Raw genomic sequence first — 19985 nt, 5'->3', positions numbered from 1 at the left:
TCTGAAAGTTCTTCTCCCAAAATCCGTAGTTCAGTGAAGGCCTTTAATCCCCCATTTCTCAGGAGTTTTTTTGTAACATGTCTGGCCCAACAGATAAGCCAGCAGCAGATGTGGCCTTCATTGCCATGCAGGCGCATTGATTTGTGGTGGTCAGCTTCTCCAAGCCGTACCCCCACGGAGAAAACTATTTGCACCCATTCCTGCTTATCTTTACAACCGTAAGCAGAGACAATGAGGCACCATGACACCCCTCCAGATAACCAGCAGTTAATCAGTCAGAGTCTTATCACCAGAAGAGGCCTAACAAAGCAAGCTTTGAGACAAATGAAAGGAAAAACAGTTTCTGTCTTTTACACCACCCGGTGGCTCAAAGATTGCTTGAAACTGATGCGCAAACATCTGTCCACGGTGATGAAAGAGAGGAAAAAAAAAAACAAAAAACAAGCATAAGGGAAAAGAGGGGTGGAGGTAATGGGGAGTTAAATGTTACAAAATTGCTATAATAGATTTCTTGGGCTTAGTTACAAAAGTTGCTCTGATCTGTTGAACTTGACCATCGTCAGTTGAGGCAGTTACAATGTGCACTGAAGATACAACATGTTGAATAAGTTGAACAAAACAGGGAATCATTCAAGGAATAGACAGAAGGTTTGCAACAACACACAATAGTTAGAATACATTTCACCCATGGCCACCCGGAGGCCAGGAAAAATAAGATCAGTATCTAGGCCTTTCCAGGTTTGGGAGGGAACATGGACAATCTGTTTAACAACTTTACCATTATCATCGATTTTAGACAACAACTAGAGTTATTCACTTTGTCACAAACAACCTATTCCTTAACAACATACTAAGCATTAACTGGTTTTGCAATGCCATTATCATTACTTGTTGCATTGGTGATTTTAATTCTCAGAAAGCATATCTCATCTAATTCAACAATACGTGGATTTGCCATGTAATGTTTTCAAAGATCATAGATGGAACAAACTTGTTTTCTAATAGACTGAGTGAAGGTATAACTTCACCACGCTGCAATACTGCATGTTTCTTCAAGGTTAAATATGAACAGAATTGTCATTTTAAGCATCTCAAAAGTGATTGAAATGCTGAGAGAGATATATACTAGTTTGGCAAGTTCAAGTATTGTTATAATCTATAGAACTTTCACGGGATAGTGTGTTTAGGATATCCCATAATATAAAACATTAGAGAAACATACACAGAAACATCACAGAAACATACACCTTACTTAACAAAACATAAACACTTTCCAACAACCATGTTTTGGATGGAACTCCTGGACTGGTGTTACAATAAACATCATAATGGGTTTCTTTTTGTGGCCACATCTGACAGACATTAGATGGTTCACTTCCAAATTTATTAGGAAGTTGGAAACACCATATCAGAGTTACATGCAAATCATAATCAGTTTGATAAAAAGAGGTAGAAGAAGTGATCAAAAGGAATGGCATTACTGTGCAGGGAGCAGCCAGTAAGCCAGCAAAACCTGTGAAAACTCAAACCCAAGTGTGAAGTTTAACAGACCTGAAGACAACACCCACACCCACAACAACCTGAAACACGATACTATGCAACCCAAATACAATGTAATACAGTGTAATCAAGAGGTATAGTCAGCGTTCTAGTATGATCAAATCTTCAGCATTTGTCCCAAAACACAAAAGATTAAAGTCAGCTGTCTGCCTTTCTGTGTTCAGTCGAGGTCCAACGGGGGTCTTCTGTAAAACAAAAGAGGACATCGGCTTGCCCTTTTGGGGCTTGTTAATATGGTTAAAATGAGGGAATAATCCTGTGAGTGGTACTTTGGTATTCCTTTTCCCAGGCATCCCTAGACTTCTAAGAGTATTTAACAGGTCATTTCCTTTTGTTGTAAGTTTTCTAATGTACATCCACCCTCCTCCCCCCCACTCACTTGAGAGGGGCGAGAGCCTTAGTTTTCCTGCGGTCCTAGTGCCCGTACTGATTCCGAAGTTGGGGGCACTCGGAGGTGGAGTGTCACTTCTTTCAGACTTTTGTTTTGGCCAGCCATTAACTAACTTCTCTAATCTGTCTGTAGGCAATCCATCCATTAGTTCTCGCGGAATGCCCTTCTGCCGGCCCAGCATCCAAAAACTATTACGTTTATGATTTATATTTCGCCCGCTTGGTTTCACTGAAAATGAGAACCTTTTAGATCTGTGAGGGTCCCGGTTAGATAGGGGAGGGGTCGAATTGGCCACTGCACGCCTCACTGCCTTTATCTCAAATTTACTGTTGGAGGAAGTCACTGGTCCATATTTTCTCCCATAGTTAATTAATTCTTGGGCAACCTCCCCCCACGTCCATACTTTGCATCCTGACTGCAGACGATTAGGGGTTGCAGCACCTTCTGACGCTGCCTGAATTCTTTCTCCCTGAGGCACAGCCTGTATTTTTCCCTGTAGTTGTATACCTATAGGTTTTAATGATTCAGGAAGCCCCCTGATAAGAGGGGTCATTCTCTCAGGATCAACAGGCATCATCATAGGGGATTCATGGTGTGGCTGCAGCTTTCTATCATACATCATTTGCAGACAAGCAGCCTTTTGAACACTTTCTACTAATTGATCAATTGTCCCAGTAATGGCAAGGGGGTCTCCCCTTTCTAGAGGGTTAAGACCACCTGCCCAATAGGCAGCTCTCTGTGTGAGGGACCAGGGAGCACGATTGTTACCAGTAGTTAAAAATACTCCTGGTCCCCAATAACCTTCAGCCTCCTTTTCGGTTAGAAGTATCTGGTCTCCACCCGTGAGGCTGACCCTCCATACGTACTCTGTTTCTGATTCTTTAGGAGAGCGGCCAAAATCTCTTTTCAATTTTGCTAGCTCAGTAGTAGAGAAAGGGATTTCTTTAATGTTCATTTGAGGATCTAAATGCTCACCATTATCGTATGAATACTCAGTTTTTATTAAAGGACGCAACTGAGCTGGGGGAGCTTCTAATTTGTCAATATTTGCCTTTAAACCTTGCAATTCTTCCCTTGGATAAGTTTTCTCTTGAGGTGCACTAGTATCACTAGCATCCTTACCCGTTAACACTTCCCTTAAAGCTATTTGCAACAGATCAGAATTATGTTTTTCTCTTTCTAACTGCTTCTCTAGGTTTGCAATTTGATTTTGCAGAGATTTTATCAGCTCCTGACTTACTTTAACTGATTCATGCAATGCTTGTAAAGCTTCGCTCTCTGCTTTAAGCTGCTGGTCGCGGAATTCTACAGCTGCAACCAGAGCCGAACCCAATACCGCACAAATAAATGCCTTTCCTTTTCCAGCTCGGGTACGAGCATTCTTTTGCAAAACACTAATACGGTCAGAGATGCTCTGCACGTTATACCAGTTCTGCCGTGCCCACTCTACCTCTGTTAATGAGGGTCTGGCACCGTGCTTTTCTAAAAGGTCAAATAATACATCTTCACCTTTCATTGTGACTACACTGTCACTCATTTTTCAATGTGCAGAAAAATCTACACGGAGAAAGAGAGAGGGAACAGTATCCAAAACTTCGAGTCAAACAAATGCAATTGCGCAAATCACTCCTCTGTTTACTGAGAGGAGCATGCAAAAGTCAAAGAAGATCAAAGAAAATGCAAATACGTAAATCGCTTCTCACTTCCCTGTGAAACCACACAGAGAAAAAAAAAACTTCAAACCCCACACCTAAGTTAGGAGGAACCCTTACATTTCGAGAATGCACAATAATCTTCACGGGACTCAAAATTACTTAATAGGTTCCCGAAAGGCATACACACAAACAGTTCCAAAGACACAGTTAAGTTTCAGTATGCGGAGTGATTCTTCCTGGAGAGGTACACACGTCTAAATGATCACAATTCTCACTCCTTACAACTCCAGGAGGCACACACGGGAAAAAAGCTCAAATTTCACACTTAAAACTCAATATGCGGAGTGATTCTTTCTGGAGAGGCACTCACATCTAGATTATCAAAAATATCACTCCGGGCAACTCCAGAAGGTACACACATCAACTATACCTGGAAGGACAACACTCTCACTGTCGGGTATCTTGCCGACTACGCCATTAAAATGTCACGCTCCAATATAAAGGAGGGAGACGAGGTTCTTTATATGTATATGTATACCCGAGGGCGAGATTAAGACACAACGGGTCAAATGTTAGCCCAACCAGTTTATTACAAATACTAGTTGCTTAGGGATATGGGGAAGGGAAGGTGTGCGATAGAAAAGAGATGAAAAGCAAGGAAACTTGGCAGAAAGCAAGAGAGATATAATCACCACCGTGGATCCAGCGAGGTTCGTAGTAGGTCCGTTGATCTCAGGAACCTGTCCGGTCACCGCGGGGGATGGGAGATGGCAGCAAGCAGGCCTCGGGGTCCGTCCTAAGTCTCTTCGGGAGTTCTCCTCAAAGATCTTTTCTTTGGGAGTTCTTCTCCCAAGTTCTTTTCTGAAAGTTCTTCTCCCAAAATCCGTAGTTCAGTGAAGGCCTTTAATCCCCCATTTCTCAGGAGTTTTTTTGTAACATGTCTGGCCCAACAGATAAGCCAGCAGCAGATGTGGCCTTCATTGCCATGCAGGCGCATTGATTTGTGGTGGTCAGCTTCTCCAAGCCGTACCCCCACGGAGAAAACTATTTGCACCCATTCCTGCTTATCTTTACAACCGTAAGCAGAGACAATGAGGCACCATGACACCCCTCCAGATAACCAGCAGTTAATCAGTCAGAGTCTTATCACCAGAAGAGGCCTAACAAAGCAAGCTTTGAGACAAACGAAAGGAAAAACAGTTTCTGTCTTTTACAAACATGGCACAGTTTACCCGCAGAAGACGTTCTGTTCCTGGCACTGTTGAAAAAGGTTTGTCAAGGTTTGTCCCCATGTTTGTCAAGGGATTCATTTCTGTTGTCTTTCTGCTCTGCTACTCTCTGCAATCCTTGCCTGCAGCATGCCTTTCCTTCCATGTCTGTTTTCATGGACTTTCTTTGTCCCTTCCTGATATCTGTGAAAGACAGAAACTGTTTTTCTCTTCTTTTGTCTCAAAGCTTGCTTCGTAAGGCCTTTTCTGGTGACAAGACTCTGACTGATAACTGCCAGTCATCTAGATGGGTGTTATGGTGCCATTGTCTCTGCTTATGGTTGTAAAGATAAGCAGAAATAGGTGCTGAGAAATGGGGGATAAAAGGCCTTCACTGAACTCAGGATTTTGGGAGAAGAACTTTCAGAAAAGAACTTTGGAGAAGAACTCCCAAAGAAAAAATCTTTGAGGAGAACTCCCAAAGAAGAGACTTAGGACAGACCCTGAGGCCTGCTTGCTGCCATCTCTCATCCCCCGTGGTGACCAGACAAGTTCCTGAGATCAACGGACCTACTACAAACCTCGCTGGATCTACGGTGGTGATATCTCTCTTGCTTTCTGCCCAGTCTCCTCGCTTTTCATCTCTTTTCTATTGCCCACCTTCCCTCCCCCATATCCCTAAGCAACTAGTATTTGTAATAAACTGGTTGGGCTAACATTTGACTCGCTGTGTCTTAATCTCACCATCATGTATACATATACATAAAGGAGGGAGACGAGGTTCTTTATATAAGGAGCGTGACAATATCCAAGAAATTTCTGAAATAATTTTAGGAGTAAAATCTCTGGTTAAATTTTCTTATTTCACAACTGCAATGGTGGGCGTCCTGCCAACAGATGTACACTCAAAGATAATTCTCCATCTTTTAAACCTGACTCTTTTCTCACCTGGTTCCTCATTTGCAGAGTACTTCATGTTCAGAATGTTCCGGATGCTTAATTAAACATGAGTGCTGACCGAACATAAATCACTGCTTGTTACTTACTTGCTTTGTAAGTTTTCTTTGCACTGATCTTCACTTTAAAGAGCCCAAGTTCAGCAGTTTCCATTTTGAAGGAATTCTGACTTGTCAAGGACACTTGATTATTAACAGAGTTACCAGTGTTTGGGAGTGAGTATATAGCACTGAGTGACAGCACTGACATGATCTGCATTCTTTGTATCTATAAATCACTCCATCTCCTTTATTTCTTATTACTATAATTACTTCGCTATCTACTGAGTATGCATTAATGTGGAAAGAACACCAAAAGTACAAGTGATCAGGGCTACCATAGACACCCCTCAAAATCCCTTTCCCCTACATCCTGATGAAGTAAACCTGAAAAAAACTGATCATAATGATAATGGTCAATAGATGGCAGCAGACACCATAAAATTATATGCTTCACAGTTCCAATGCTAAAAAGACATTGCAATTCCCCACCTTTTTTTCCATAGGTTCATAAGTTCATAAGGTTGGAAAGGACCTACAAGATCATCTAGTCCAACCATCCTCCTATCACTATCCCTACCCAACTACTACTAAATCAAATCCCTTAGCACCTCATCTAAACGCTTCTTGAACGCTTCCCTCTGTTGTTTAATTTATAAATCGCTGTTCATTATAATAGATATAGTTAATCCAGTCTACATTCCTACTGATTGTTACCCACCACACATGTCAACCATGCATGTCTGCTGAAGTGAAAGCTAGAATTCCCTGGTAGCGAAGTTAATTTCCATTGAGGCCTGTCCAATTTATTGGATAGTTTTGTGTGTCTATATTTTTATTTTATTTTCTTTCTCCCTTCTGCTTCAGAAAAAATTAGTCATTGAGTTTGGCCCCATTTAACAGAAATTAAATCACCTGAAGGAAACTGATAAATCAATTCAGATAGGTACTTCTTCCTCCAATTAAGTTATTTGCAATTCTTTTTTCCTTACAAAAGTGATTTTTACAGCTTATCTCATTCATTCAGCTTATGTATTCTTTTGGCCTGTTTCTACAGTCTGTACTTTCATGTACAGAAAAGATCAGAATAAAGATCACCTGGACTGGGCAAATCAATTGATACCACATTTCCCATTCTTCCCTATTCTTCTCTGCCTCCTCTAAACCAGTTCTAAAGTAACAGCCAATGCAGTGTTTACATGTTTGTAGAGCAAGGATTCATTAATCCTGCTCATAGCTCTTGAATGTGGCACACTCTGTTCTTAGGAAATGTTGCTGCTTATCTTCTACTTTGGTTTCCTTCACATAGAAGTAGTGACAGAAGGATTTCTAGGGGACCTGTATCAATCAGTTAGATAGATTCATGGAGAAAGTACAATCAAATTAATTCTTAGTATTGTTTATGATAATGAAGGCTCAAAATAAATAAATAAATAAAATGTTCCCATGTTTATTTTTAATTCTTTTCCAAAGAATTTCTAAACATCTTGGAATGAACATTTGAGGGAGGATGGAAAGGGTGTGCAATGATATTCTGGAGTACCCCAGCTTTCAAGAAAGTAGCATTTTCATAGAAGAGTTTCAGGTTATGTTGGGAGAGGTGTCTCTGGGAATTATACCCAAAATAGAACATCACACACACGATTTGAGGAATTAAGAGTCATTGATTCTGATCTATCATATGTGCAGCATCAAAGGCTAGTTCTTTGTTGTAGGAAATTGAACAAAAAGTCAAACAGAGGTAAAAATGAAAGGAGAAAAAATCTGCACAGCCTCACTTACGTCCAAAATACACCCAATGAAACTGGTATCTGATATTCTCTGTGTGTGCTGGGAAGAAAGTCATGTCACTTTGCCAAAATGGCTTGGAATTTTTTTTACAGTCTAATTTTTCCTTATCTCTTCAAGCTTCATTAGTCACAATGTGTAGTAACTTCTAAGGATGAGCTAATTCTCTTCCTGAGAATCCTGAATACATAAAACATGAAATATTTAATATACATCCACATAAACATGGGTTGCTCCAAAAGTAATACTTATTTCCCTGAAAAATTCATCCGATACAAAGGGTACACTTTTTGATAGAACACTATTTGGTAGAAAAAATTCTCAGCTACAGAACAATATTTTTCAACATAGTCACCATTGTTAGTTATCCATTTTCACCAGTGATTACCAAGAGCTTGCTGTGCTTCTAAACTCCTGAACCAGCTGAGATGACCCACTGCTGCAGTCTCCATTGCTTAAACACACTACTTCACTATGCTCATGCCCACTGTTCTCTGTAAGTGTCTATGTCCATTGTCTCCCAATGAATTCCTGTCAGCAAGTCCCAGAATAGGCTACTGAGGCATGGTAAGGAAGAACAGTCCCTTCAGACAATATATGCAGGATATGGGGTTGGAAAAGCCATCACTTCATTTTTAATAAAGCTGATTATTAAGAAGTTTATCCCAGTATCCTCAGCATGACTCTGTTAGAGTAAAGCTAAAAGGAATGAGCTTCATTGTGTACCCTTTTTCTATAAACAAATTAATTTGAAACTTTACTTGAGAATTTGAAGGAGTTCTAGATCTCTGACATGAAAAAGCTATTTTCCAGAACGTAAGAAGATGAATTTGTACGATTCAACTGCAACTTCCATTAAAATAGCCTGCATATTTAGCACAGACTTACGAGATTAAAAATAAAAGTTTCAGATTAAAAAAAAAAGAAAGCGACTGAGGAGCTGATCCAGCGATCCTATTAGTGTTCGATGCCTGCAGCTACCACAAGAGGTCAGTAAGTGAACTACACACAGTATTCAGTTTTCCAGACAAAGCCAGACAAGCAAATCACACGATAATGAAGAAACTTCAGAAGCACATTTCACTTTTGAGAAGAAAAACAGACATATCTTGATCCATTTGCTATGAAATGCCCTTTCATTCTGTATCTACAAAGGAAAAAGTAAAAAACCATTTCAAGCAGTCAATACTTTTAGCATCTTGTATATACATAAATTATTTACAATCATTATTGAATTCTGTGGTTTTAGTTTGCAATAGGAAATTGCCTTTAATGTCTTTATTTGCCCTCCAGGGAAAAATTATTTATGAAATCTGAGGCTGATGCTTATTTCTGTCATTCTCAGGCCTGCTGCCTGTAGCCTTGCTGAGAAGAGCACTAATGCTATGAGAGACCTCTACAATGCTTAGCTTTGTTACACATTACATATTATTAACAATGGGTCTACAGATGTTGTTTTTCTCCACGGTCATACAAAATTTCAATAACAAAAGAGAAACCAGACAATATTTAAATACCTAACACACAGAACTTACATTCTGACATAAACGTAGAACATGCAATACAACATCTGAATTGAAAGGAAGCATGCAGCACGTATTACTTCCAGCGTCACTGCAGTAGGAAACTAAATCCTACACAATCCATACCTGCTGATTGTCCGTCACCTTCAGTCTATACCTGGAGGATGTGTAGGGAGGCACCAAAATTTGGCTAGGGAAAAGACAAAGAGAGAGAAATCAGACTAATGACAAGAACTGTTAAACTGAATACTATTTTGAGGATACGAGAAATGCAATACTTTTTTTTTAATTATTCCTTTTTTAAAACACCCATTACATGTATTATTTCCAAAGGAAACTGGGCAAGATAAATAAAACATCGGTCTGTTGTCAGTTTTACTGACTCTTGCAGTTAATGACACTGCATCACTCTGTAGATGTTAAATTGATTACACTAAAGAAAATACTGAAAAACTCTTAAAGCAGAAGATAATCTACATAAGGAACATTAAAGCATTTTTAATGTTACTAGAAGTCAAGTTTATTGCTTTCTTTCAAAGAACAAATCAAGTGGATTAACTTATTCTCATAAATAATTTGTACTTTGCATTTAAGGGTCACATTGCTTATATGAAAGAACAAACATAAAAGTCAGAAATCATTTTTCTATAGTGAGCAGCTTATGAGAGAAGGAAAATTGCCACACTAGGAAACAAAAGGCCATCTGATCCACTACCCTGCTTCCCTTACATCTGACTGGCAGACAGGACACTGAATTTAAGCACACACAAATCATCCTACTCCTGTTGTGTTCTTTCAGCAACTGGTAGTTTTAAAGATGCCTTAATCAGAATTTATAACTGATCATTACTTAATAAGGACAATTGGAGCTGCCCTCTTCCTTGGAATTACACATGTAACATCCAATAAAAAAAGAAAAAGAGTTGTAAGATTTAGTAATGAACTTATTAGTAGAAAGAGAAACCTATACCTACATATACAACAGTTTGGTTGGCCTGGAAGTTTTAATTTTCCTTTTTTTTTTTTTTTTTTTTTTTTTTTTTTTTTAAGTAAGATGCAAGCATTCTCCAGTTTTCCATCCCTCCTTGTGCCACCTTTCATTTTGCACTTCTGCACATACCCTTTTCTATCTACCATGCAAGTTGACTGACATTAAATACAAGAAATAATTGGGGAAAGCCTCCATAACTCATAATGCTTTTAGAAATTTGGGAGAAAGAAAATGACAGAAATTTTTCAAAAAACATGCTCTCACAACTGGATTTTCTTTTATCATGTTCCTATTGATTCCTTCAGAAAACTTCCACTTCAACACACAGCTTTTCACAGCAAGATCAAAACTCTCGTGAAGAGCAAGGAAGTCTATTCTTTATGGGAGAAGATTATAAAAGATTAAAATGTTTATTCCGCAAGAACACATGAAAGCTTCCATACCAATAAAAATGAAATAAGTAAAACTGAAAAAAGAATGTAATGTAAGTGTTGTATTTATAATTACTAATCTTGCAAAGAAAGTGAGCTTTTTGTAGAAGATAACTGAATGAGTGGTTTACCACACCACAAATTGGTATAACAAATCAAGGTTGGCCCTCACAGCTCTAGGCTCAATCTGTGCTAGACCATTCAACTCTTTTAGGTACAAAACCATCTACAACTCATAGGTACTAATACCACCTATTACTTCTGCTCTTTTTCTACACCACTCAAATATCATGTCAAAAAAGCAATTTTAAATAGTTCTTTATGCAGTTTGCCTCACCACAAGTCCACCTGTTCATGCTACACGTGTCCCAATGTATGATGGACATAAGTTCTGCACAGACTAAGCCATTGAGCACCAGGGCACTGCTGTCACCTCAGTCAAGGAATTACAGAGCTGGGAGCAAAGGGTTATTGGTAGTTCACAGGGAATATAGATGTGGCCTAAATCGGAAAGAAAATGAAAATAAAATATCTTAACATTCAAACATTCAACTGTATTCACATTTTTCCTTCCAAGCACTTCCACATACCTAGTTATGCTACAAAATTAAACACAGCATCAAGAACTTGCTCATGACAGCCAAAGCTCTCCTAACCCGTCACTCTCACAGCTCTGATGCTGTAGATGGGAGGTACCTATCTCATCTGTGGCACCCTGCAAAAAGGAGAGCCCAGAAAGCAGAGGCACCGCAAGATCCCATCAGCAGCATGACCACAGCACCATCCCAGCAGTGTTCTCAGCTCACTACCCCCATAGTACTTTCCCTCATCCCATCCCCCCATGCTCAAAGCACTCTCCTTCACCTGGAACTCATGAATTGAGAGAGAACCATTCACCAAGATAGAATAAATTAATAAATAAATGACCAATGCTCAGCTATAGGCTCTGAACAACAGAGGGGAAAGATGACCTCCCCTGTATGACAACACAGAGTACAGAACATCCCTCTGGGTAGCCCAAGCCAGAGGTAACTTATTGTAACCAGAATCTCAGCTGGGGCTCACTTCCCAAAATGAAGGGAAAAGGAAGAGAAATAGAGCAAATGCCTGAATCTGTTGCTAGTTGAGGGACATGTCATCTGCTGTAGCCAGAACAGCAGCTTTAGCCTGCAGGCATTAATGCCCAAACCCTTTACAGTTAGCACAATAATCTTCCAAACTATCTACTCCAAAGGGAGGGTACCCTTACTCCTTTCCCATTGCCCCTTTCTCCAATGTTTAAACATATATCCTTCAATTTACTTTTGTTACTTCCTTCATTATCTGATTGACACCACATAAAATTCATCACCTTAGCTATCTTATCTGGGTCCTTCTTTTTGTTGCTGTCATTCTTTCCTCAACTGCATACTTAAATCTCTCTCTAACCTCTCCCCTTCCCTCGAGGCTGAAACCATCTGCCCTGGCTTTCACCATGCAACCTAGAGAGGCCCAAACTCCAACTTCCCATAATCTTCTGGTGCAGCCCAAACCATGACCAACTTCTGCACAGATTTTTTCCAGCAACCCATGCAGGGTCACTTCCATACCATGTTCACCCCATCCCTTGGTCACACTAATTTGCATTACAAATTAAGCCATTCTCTCTTCTCAACTAATTACAGTCACAAAACATTTTCTCTGTACCTGTCCTTGAGATTGGGAAGGGAAAGGCTGCCACCTTGATTTTTCATTCCTCAGGAACCCTTTCCTTGTCAGGTTTCCATTCTCCAGCTTACCACTTGTTGCACCATAGAGATCATAATTCTTCCCTTTTGTTTCTGCCTCTCCTCTTACCTTTTAACATACATTACCTGTGCCTCCCTCAGAAAGTTTTCTAATGGTTGTTCATTCCATCCTCCTGTCTTCTGAAGCTTCCAGGCTTTAGTCACAAGATTAACATTTAAAAAGCCTTGGGCTACAGACTCATCAGAGTCCATCCCTGAATACCTTCGAATCCTGTCTTTGTTTCCAGAAATTCATTCAGAATTTCATCTTTACCTTGCTGAACCTCAAATGCTTTGGTAGAGTTTTAAGACTTAGGTATTGCCTCCTCAATTCCATTATATCTCACAACTCTCTCATATTATTCCCATGTTGCTGATAATTATTATGCCAGTTATGGTCTGCTCATGGATATTTTGGTTCTCCTGGGAATACTTCCTGTCCTGGTGGATGCGTTGTCTCATTCCTGCATAGCAGCCTGCCTAATCATTTCCCATTCTTCTTTGCTGAACAGCATGCTTAGACATCTTTCTGCCCAGGAATAGTATTTAGGTCCTAAGAATGGAACAAACTGCTCTGCTAGTCCAATAAGACTCTCAATCAGAGATTTCATTTCTTCTTCTTCTTTTTTTCTTTTAATACTCCCCACTGATAAAGGGAGTTTAGTGTCCTGTTTATTCTTGTTCCAGTGGGACTTTTCTAAAGGAATACATAAGAACATTAGTAAGGTTAGTACTGGAAAAGGGGAAATTTTTAATTTGTTTCCTATACTGTTCTAATTCTTGCTGAAACCTAGAGTGAACTCCCCACTTTAGAGCTGGCTTCAGCCACCGTTCCAGACTCAGTTAAGCTGGAAGGGAGGGAGTGACACCAGTACTTGACTGCATTCTCTGGCTCTCTTCCTGGAGCAGCTATTACTGTCACCCATGCAATATTTGGGTTATAAGTAAGGAGGCAGTTTCTAGGGGATCCTGTTTATGATCTTTCTACTTCTTTTTCTTTTTAACTTGAACTTGTTATTGTGAGGAACTGTTATACTCCTTGGACCCATTAAGTAGCATAAGTCAGTTCTGTTGCATAGAAAGGAGTCTTATTGTTTACGTATGAACACAAAGTCTTTGTCAGACCTATATTTTGGCCAAAATACTCAAGTACTGGTTTTTCAGAACACACTAGTACTCAATTCCTGACCATAGTTTTCTTATCCTTATCCCTTGTTCTAGTGTTGTTTTCCCAATTTCTTATAATCTTACCCAGGAGAGTATCCATAATCCTGGGAATGAGGAGGGGAAGGGGAAGGGTACATATATTGCAGATGGGTCTGAAAAAAAACAACAAAACCAACACAATGGCAACTATCTGAGGAGGAATGGTAATTTACTAAATCCAACAAAACTGAGCAAACAAAGAGACAGGAGTATCCAAGATACGAGATCTTATATTAGTAAAACTTCAGGGGAAGCACATGTGCTTTTTCTCCACGGCAAATTGAGAGAAAGTGTGCCAGAGAGTGACAAGTGTCTGGCCAGGAGCTCTGTGCCTCCTCCTCCCACTCCATCCCTGTTATAATATGTTTGATAAGATTAATTGGGATCTAGTCCTGCTTTCAATGACACTGGTATAAATCCAATGACAACAGTGGGATAAGCATATTACTTCATATTTAACCCAAGTTCATCATACTAAGTGCATATTTTTCAACTGTTTTAACTTGGAATTGTTAACAAAACCCTCTCACTAAGATGAAACAGTCGGCTTTGATAACCAGTCTGGAGATTAAAATTAGTAATAAGATTCTCCATGTGATTTCTGATTTAAAAAAAGCATTCAACTGTCCAAACTAAGTTACTGTGTGATTCTCCTGGGGTGAGTCATAGAATCGTAGAATTGTGGAATCAATGAATCCTAGAATGGCTTGGGTTGGAAAGGACCTCGAAGATCATCTGGTTCCAATCTCCCTGCCACAGGCAGGGCTGCTGACCACTAGATCAAGTACCAGATCAGGTTACTCTCATAGAGTTATCTTTAGATCTGACTCTGTGACAGGGACACAAAGAAAAAAAGGAGAGAGAGGGAAATTAAATGGAAATGCAAATGGGGCTGTTCCCCATGCACTCCAGGGGAGGGGGAGAGGGGGAAGTGTATGGAGATAGCAGATGGGTCTAAAAAAAACAAAACCAAAAAACCAAACAAAACCTGAGATCTTACTCTGGAAGACTGCAGGGAAAGCACACGTGGTTTCTCTGCAGCCAAAACCAAAAGCAAAACATGCAAGAGAGAGTGGCTGGTGTCTGGCCAGGAGCTCCAGCCACCTCCTCTACCCACCAGAACATTAACTCTTTAGCTCTCGTTGTTTTAACATGATTTTCTGATGTGGAATACTGACAGCAAAAATCACCAAATCATAACATCCACCTGATCAGGAGAAGGAAGTTGATGGGGCCTTCTATAATAAGCAGCTTGAAATAGCCTTGAGATTTCAGGTGCTGGTTCTTATGGGGAACTTCAGTTTTCCAGATATCTGTAGGGAAAGCAACACGGCCAGGCAGACGTACTCCAGATGGTTCCTGCAATCTGTTGAAGATAACTTTCTGATGAAGGTGGTTGAGGAGCTGACAAGGAGTGGGGTGTTATTGGACCTTGTTCTTACTAACAGGGATGGGCTTGTTAGGGAAGTGAAGGTTAGGGGCAGACTGGGATGAAATGATCACGAGATGGTGGAGTTCAAGATCTTGAGTGGAAGAAGCAAACCAAAATGTAGGATTGCTACCCTGGAGTTGAGATGAGATGACTTAGATCCCAGGACCTTCCTGGAGCTATCTCCTGGGCTGGGGTGTTAGAAGGTAAAAAGGGCCTGTGAGAGCTGGTCAGCATTTAAACAGCACTTTTTCCAAGCTCAGGATTGGTGCATCCCTATGTGTAAAAAATCAGGGAAGGGTGGCAGGAGACTCGTGTGGATGAGCAAGGAGCTCATGCATAAATTCAAAGGGAAGAGAAATGTCCATGAGAAGTGGAGAAAGGGTCTGATCACTAGGGAAGAATACAAGAATGTTGTCAGAGCCTGCAGGAACGTGATGAGAAAGGCCAAAGCCAACTTGAAATTGAATCTGGCAAAGGAGATAGAGAGTAATAAAGGCTTTTTAAAGAATAGCAACAGTCAAAGAAAGACTAAGGAAAATGTGGGACCCCTACAGAATGAGGGGGGTGATCTTGTAATGGGAGTTGCAGAGAAGGCGGAGATCCTGAATGCTTTGCTTCTATCTTCACTGTGGGAATTCTCCCTCAAGACTCCTCGACAGTGGGGGTAAATGAGAGGGTCTGGGGAATTGAAGACTCCCCTTTGGTGAGGGAGGTCATGGTCTGGGTGTCTGTGCAACATCGGTGCATGTAAATCCATGGGCCCCAATGGGATGCATCCACGTGTGTTGAGGGAGTTGGCAGAGGTGATTGCTGAACCACTCTCTTTCATCTTTGAGAGGTCTTGGAGAATGGGAGAGGTGCCTGAACACTGGAAGATAGCCAGTGTTACTGCGGTCTTCAAATTGACAAGAAGGAGGATCTGGGGAACTACAAGTCAGTCAGCCTCACCTCCATCCCTGGAAAGGTGATGGAACAGTTTGTTCTGGATGCTGTCTCCAGGGACTTGGAAGTGAAAAGAGTTATCAGGAGTAGTCAGCATGGATTCACCAGGGGGAAGTCATGCTCAGTCAACCTGGTGGCCTTCTGTGATGTCATTACTGGCTGTGTGGATGTGGGGAGAGCAGTGTGTGTAGTGTTACTTGATTTCAGCAAGGCATTTGACATTGTCTCCCACAGCTTCCTTATAACAAAGTCGAGGAGATGTTGAATAGATGGTGTACAGTGAGGTGGGTTGAGAACTGGCTGACTGGCAGAGCTCAGAGGGTTGTGATCGGTGGTGCAGAGTCCAGTTGGAGGTCTGTACTTACCATATGCCTCAGGGGTTGGTTCTGGGTCTCGTCCTGTTCAACATCTTCATCAATGACGTTGATGAGGGGATAGAGTCCACCCCCAGCAAGTGTGCTGATGATGCAAAGCTGTGAGGAATGGCTGACATGCTGGAAGGCTGTGATACCATTCAGTGAGACCTGGACAGGCTTGAGAGTTGGGCAGAAAGGAACCAGATGAGATTTAGCAAGAGCAAGTGTAGAGTCTTGCACCTAGAGAGGAATAACCACATGCACGGGTAAAGGTTGAGGGATGATCTGCTGGAAAGGAGCTCTGAGGGGAGGGACCTGGTGGATGACAGGTTGACCGTGAGCCAGCAGTGTGCCCTGGTGGCCAAGAATGCCAATGGCATCCTGGGGTGCATTCAAAACAGTATGGCCAGCAGGTCAAGGGAGGTGATCCTCCTCCTCTACTCTGCCCTAGTGAGGCCTCACCTGGAGTACTGTTCTGGGCTTCCTGGTACAAAAAAACAGGGATTTCATTGAAAGTGTCCAGTGGAGGGCCACAAATATGATAAAGGGTGTGGAACACCTCTCTTATGAGGTGTAAAAGACAGAAACTGTTTTCCTTTGTCTCAAAGTTTGCTTCGTAAGGCCTTTTCTGGTGACAAGACTGATAACTGCCAGTTATCTGGATGGGTGTTATGGTGCCTCATTGTCTCTGCTTATGGTTGTAAAGATAAGCAGAAATAGGTGCAAATAGTCTTTTCCGTGGGGGTACGGCTTGGAGAAGCTGACCACCACAAAAAGACTACAATGCTCCTGCATGGCAATGAAGGCAACATCCGCTGCTGGCTTATCTGTTGGGCCAGACATGTCACACAAACAAAGAGAAAAGGAAAAAACACCTGAGAAATGAGGGATAAAAGGCCTTCACTAAGGATTTTTGGGGGAGAAGAACTTTCAGAAAAGAACTTTGGAGGAGAACTCCCAAAGAAGAGACTTAGGACAGACCCTGAGGCCTGCTTGCTGCCATCTCCCATCCCCCTTGGTGACCTGACAAGTTCCTGAGATCAATGGACCTACTATGAACCTCGCTGGATCCACGGTGGTGATTATATTTCTCTTGCTTTCTGCCAAGTCTCCTCGCTTTTCATCTCTTTTCTATTGCCCACCTTCCCTTCCCCATATCCCTAAGCAACTAGCATTTGTAATAAACTGGTTGGGCTAACATTTGACCCATTGTGTCTTAATCTCACCCTCGGGTATACATATACATATACATATAAAGAACTTCGTCTCCCTCCTTTATATTGGAGCGTGACATGAGGAAAGGCTGAGAATCCTTGGTCTGTTCATCCTTGAGAAATAAGACTCAGAGGGGATCTGATCCACATTTATAAATATCTAAGGAGCAGGATGCAAAGAGATGAGGCTGGACTTTTCTGAGCAGCATGTGGTGATGAGGTGAAATGGTAACAAACTGAAGCACAGGAATTTCCGCAGAAATGTGTATGGAAACTTCTTCTTGGTGAGGGTGACGGAGCACTGGAACAGGCTTCCCAGAGGTGGTGGTGTCTCCTTCTCTGGAGATGTTCAAGACCCGCCTGGATGCCTACCTGTTCAACCTGGTCTAGGGAACCTGGTTTGGCAGGAGAATTGGACTAGCTGTTCTCTAGAGGTCCCTTCCAACCTTCCAAGCCCTAAAATTCTGGGATTCTATGATTTTGTGGTAGGTGGGCCTACTCAACAATCAGGGAACAAAAAGTTCACAGGAAAAGGGCAAACCAAGTCCTGCTTCAATCTAGAGCTGGTCTTATCCACTAGCACAGGCAAAAATAAAAGCATCTAATGACGAAACATAACCCCACCTTCCCAGAAAAACAAACCAAACCAAACCAACCAACCAAACAAACAAACAAAAAAGAATGACATCTGAAGGAGGCAACAAATATTGGGAGGTTGCCAACAGTGAAGAATATTTTGGTTCTTCTCTGTCTAAATATTAATAGCAATCTCAATGGCATTTTCTGTATTTATCTTGTTTATATTTCCCACAATGAAGCTGTTGGTAGGTACTAAAGATAAATCTAACTATAAATGTTTTAAGTCCAACCCATGGTCTGGTATTGGTACTTCACTTGTGTGCCTGTAAACATATGCATTCTCCCAAAATGTTTATTGATGCTTTGAAGGCTCAAAGTCCTTTAGATTATAAATGTCTTTCAGATAGAGATGCTTTTTCATCTTCTTCGCTAAAATGAAATATAGTGATGTCATATTTTGTTATGCTACATTAGTTTGCGTCAGGAAAGGAGGTGGTTGGAGTGATATGGTTGATAAATGATGCACTACTACCCTTGAAATGGTATTAGTATGTGAATTTGTGGCAGTTAAATAGCAGGTTAGGTACTTCTATGACAGTAGTTCTCTAATGGTATTCTTTTTGAAGTCATTGCTGTGTTTCTATCCTGCTACAAGAAAGAGGGAGACAGACTCATTAGCAGGGTCCATTGTGATAGGACAAAGGCAAATGGTTTCAAGCTAAAATACAGAAGATTTAGATTGGATATAATTTATTTTTTTTTACAGTATGGGTAATGAGGCACTGGAACAGATTTCCCAGAACAGTGGTGGATGACTCATTCCTGGAGACACCCACTGTCAGGCTGGACAGGCTCTGAGCACCTGATAGAGCTGTAGGTGTTCCTTTTCACTGCAATGGTGTTGGACCAGATTACCTTCCAACTCAAGGTCTCTTCCAACTCTAACAATTCTGTATTTCTTTAATTTTATGATAAAAAATGCATTGAGACATCTGTATTTAATGGCTTTCAACAACCTCTGTACCACAAAATATATCTAGTATTTTTCTCATAGTCACCCTGCGTTAGGGTGTTTTAAGAAAGTGGATGCACTTCTCTATTGATGTTGTTAGAAAAAAGATATCAAAGGAAGTTTTCCATTATTTGTCAGGAAGCATTCCTATGATAGGGGGACAAACATTTCAGTCTTCTGATTTGGTTAACATCGTTGCTTCATTAGTAGAAGATATTTTGTATAAAATGTCCTAAAAGTTGGTGATGTTTCATTTTGAAATTCTCACATGCACGTTTAAGATTTAGCGCGTTTTTTAAACTATGAAACACACTTTGAATGAACTTAACTGCACTGTAATTGTAATGCACTGATTGCTTTCATTTTATCAGGTTGAAAGGGCAGCATAGTATCCTTTTCTCTGCGATTAGTAACAATATAAATAATTTTCTGACTTTTCTGAATCTTCTGAATCTATAGACAGTAAAAAAGCTAGTGAGGACATCTTTGAGTTTTTCCTTATCTTTTAACTATCTAATAATTTTTTATAGAAGTGTGAAGTATAAAGATGAGTTTACTGTTAACTCTTTTCCTGGAGAACTTTATTTCCCAAACCGCAGAAGCTGAAGGCCTCTTCTAAAGGCACTTTCTTCCTGCTGTTCTAGCTCAGATATGGAGTTGCTCGTCCTGCCTTCTTACACATTCATTAGAGATTATTTCTCTTGAGGCAGTTAATTCTCTCATTTGATCTATCTTCTACCATGAAGACAGACCAGACATTTTCAGGTACACTTGCTTTTCAAGAAAAATAAATGAATCAAATATGCAATACTGAAAATGTCTATGTACAAAATACAGAGCAAAAGAAAGTAAAAACATAAATTCAATTCTAAATCATGCTTAATTTTTACTATGTATTCAAATAGGGTAATGATGTCTTCAACCTACTGTAGCTAA

At 40.6% G+C, this 19985-nt stretch overlaps 1 protein-coding gene across 1 annotated transcript; it reads right to left on the bottom strand.

Moving 5' to 3' along the window:
- Positions 1-1640: 1640 nt before the first annotated feature.
- On the bottom strand, positions 1641-3488 carry LOC136044507 (uncharacterized). The gene has a single exon (XM_065729832.1). It carries the CDS (start codon positions 3486-3488, stop codon positions 1641-1643), a length of 1848 nt encoding a protein of 615 aa, XP_065585904.1.
- Between the last annotated feature and the right edge of the window lie 16497 nt (positions 3489-19985).

Source organism: Cyrtonyx montezumae, unplaced genomic scaffold, assembly GCF_038088225.1.
Source record: "Cyrtonyx montezumae isolate F1298 unplaced genomic scaffold, pur_monq_1.0 scaffold_11, whole genome shotgun sequence".
Classification (NCBI taxonomy): domain Eukaryota; kingdom Metazoa; phylum Chordata; class Aves; order Galliformes; family Odontophoridae; genus Cyrtonyx; species Cyrtonyx montezumae.
The sequence above is the reverse complement of the archived record's forward strand: the minus strand, read 5'-3'. Positions and strand labels throughout refer to the sequence as shown.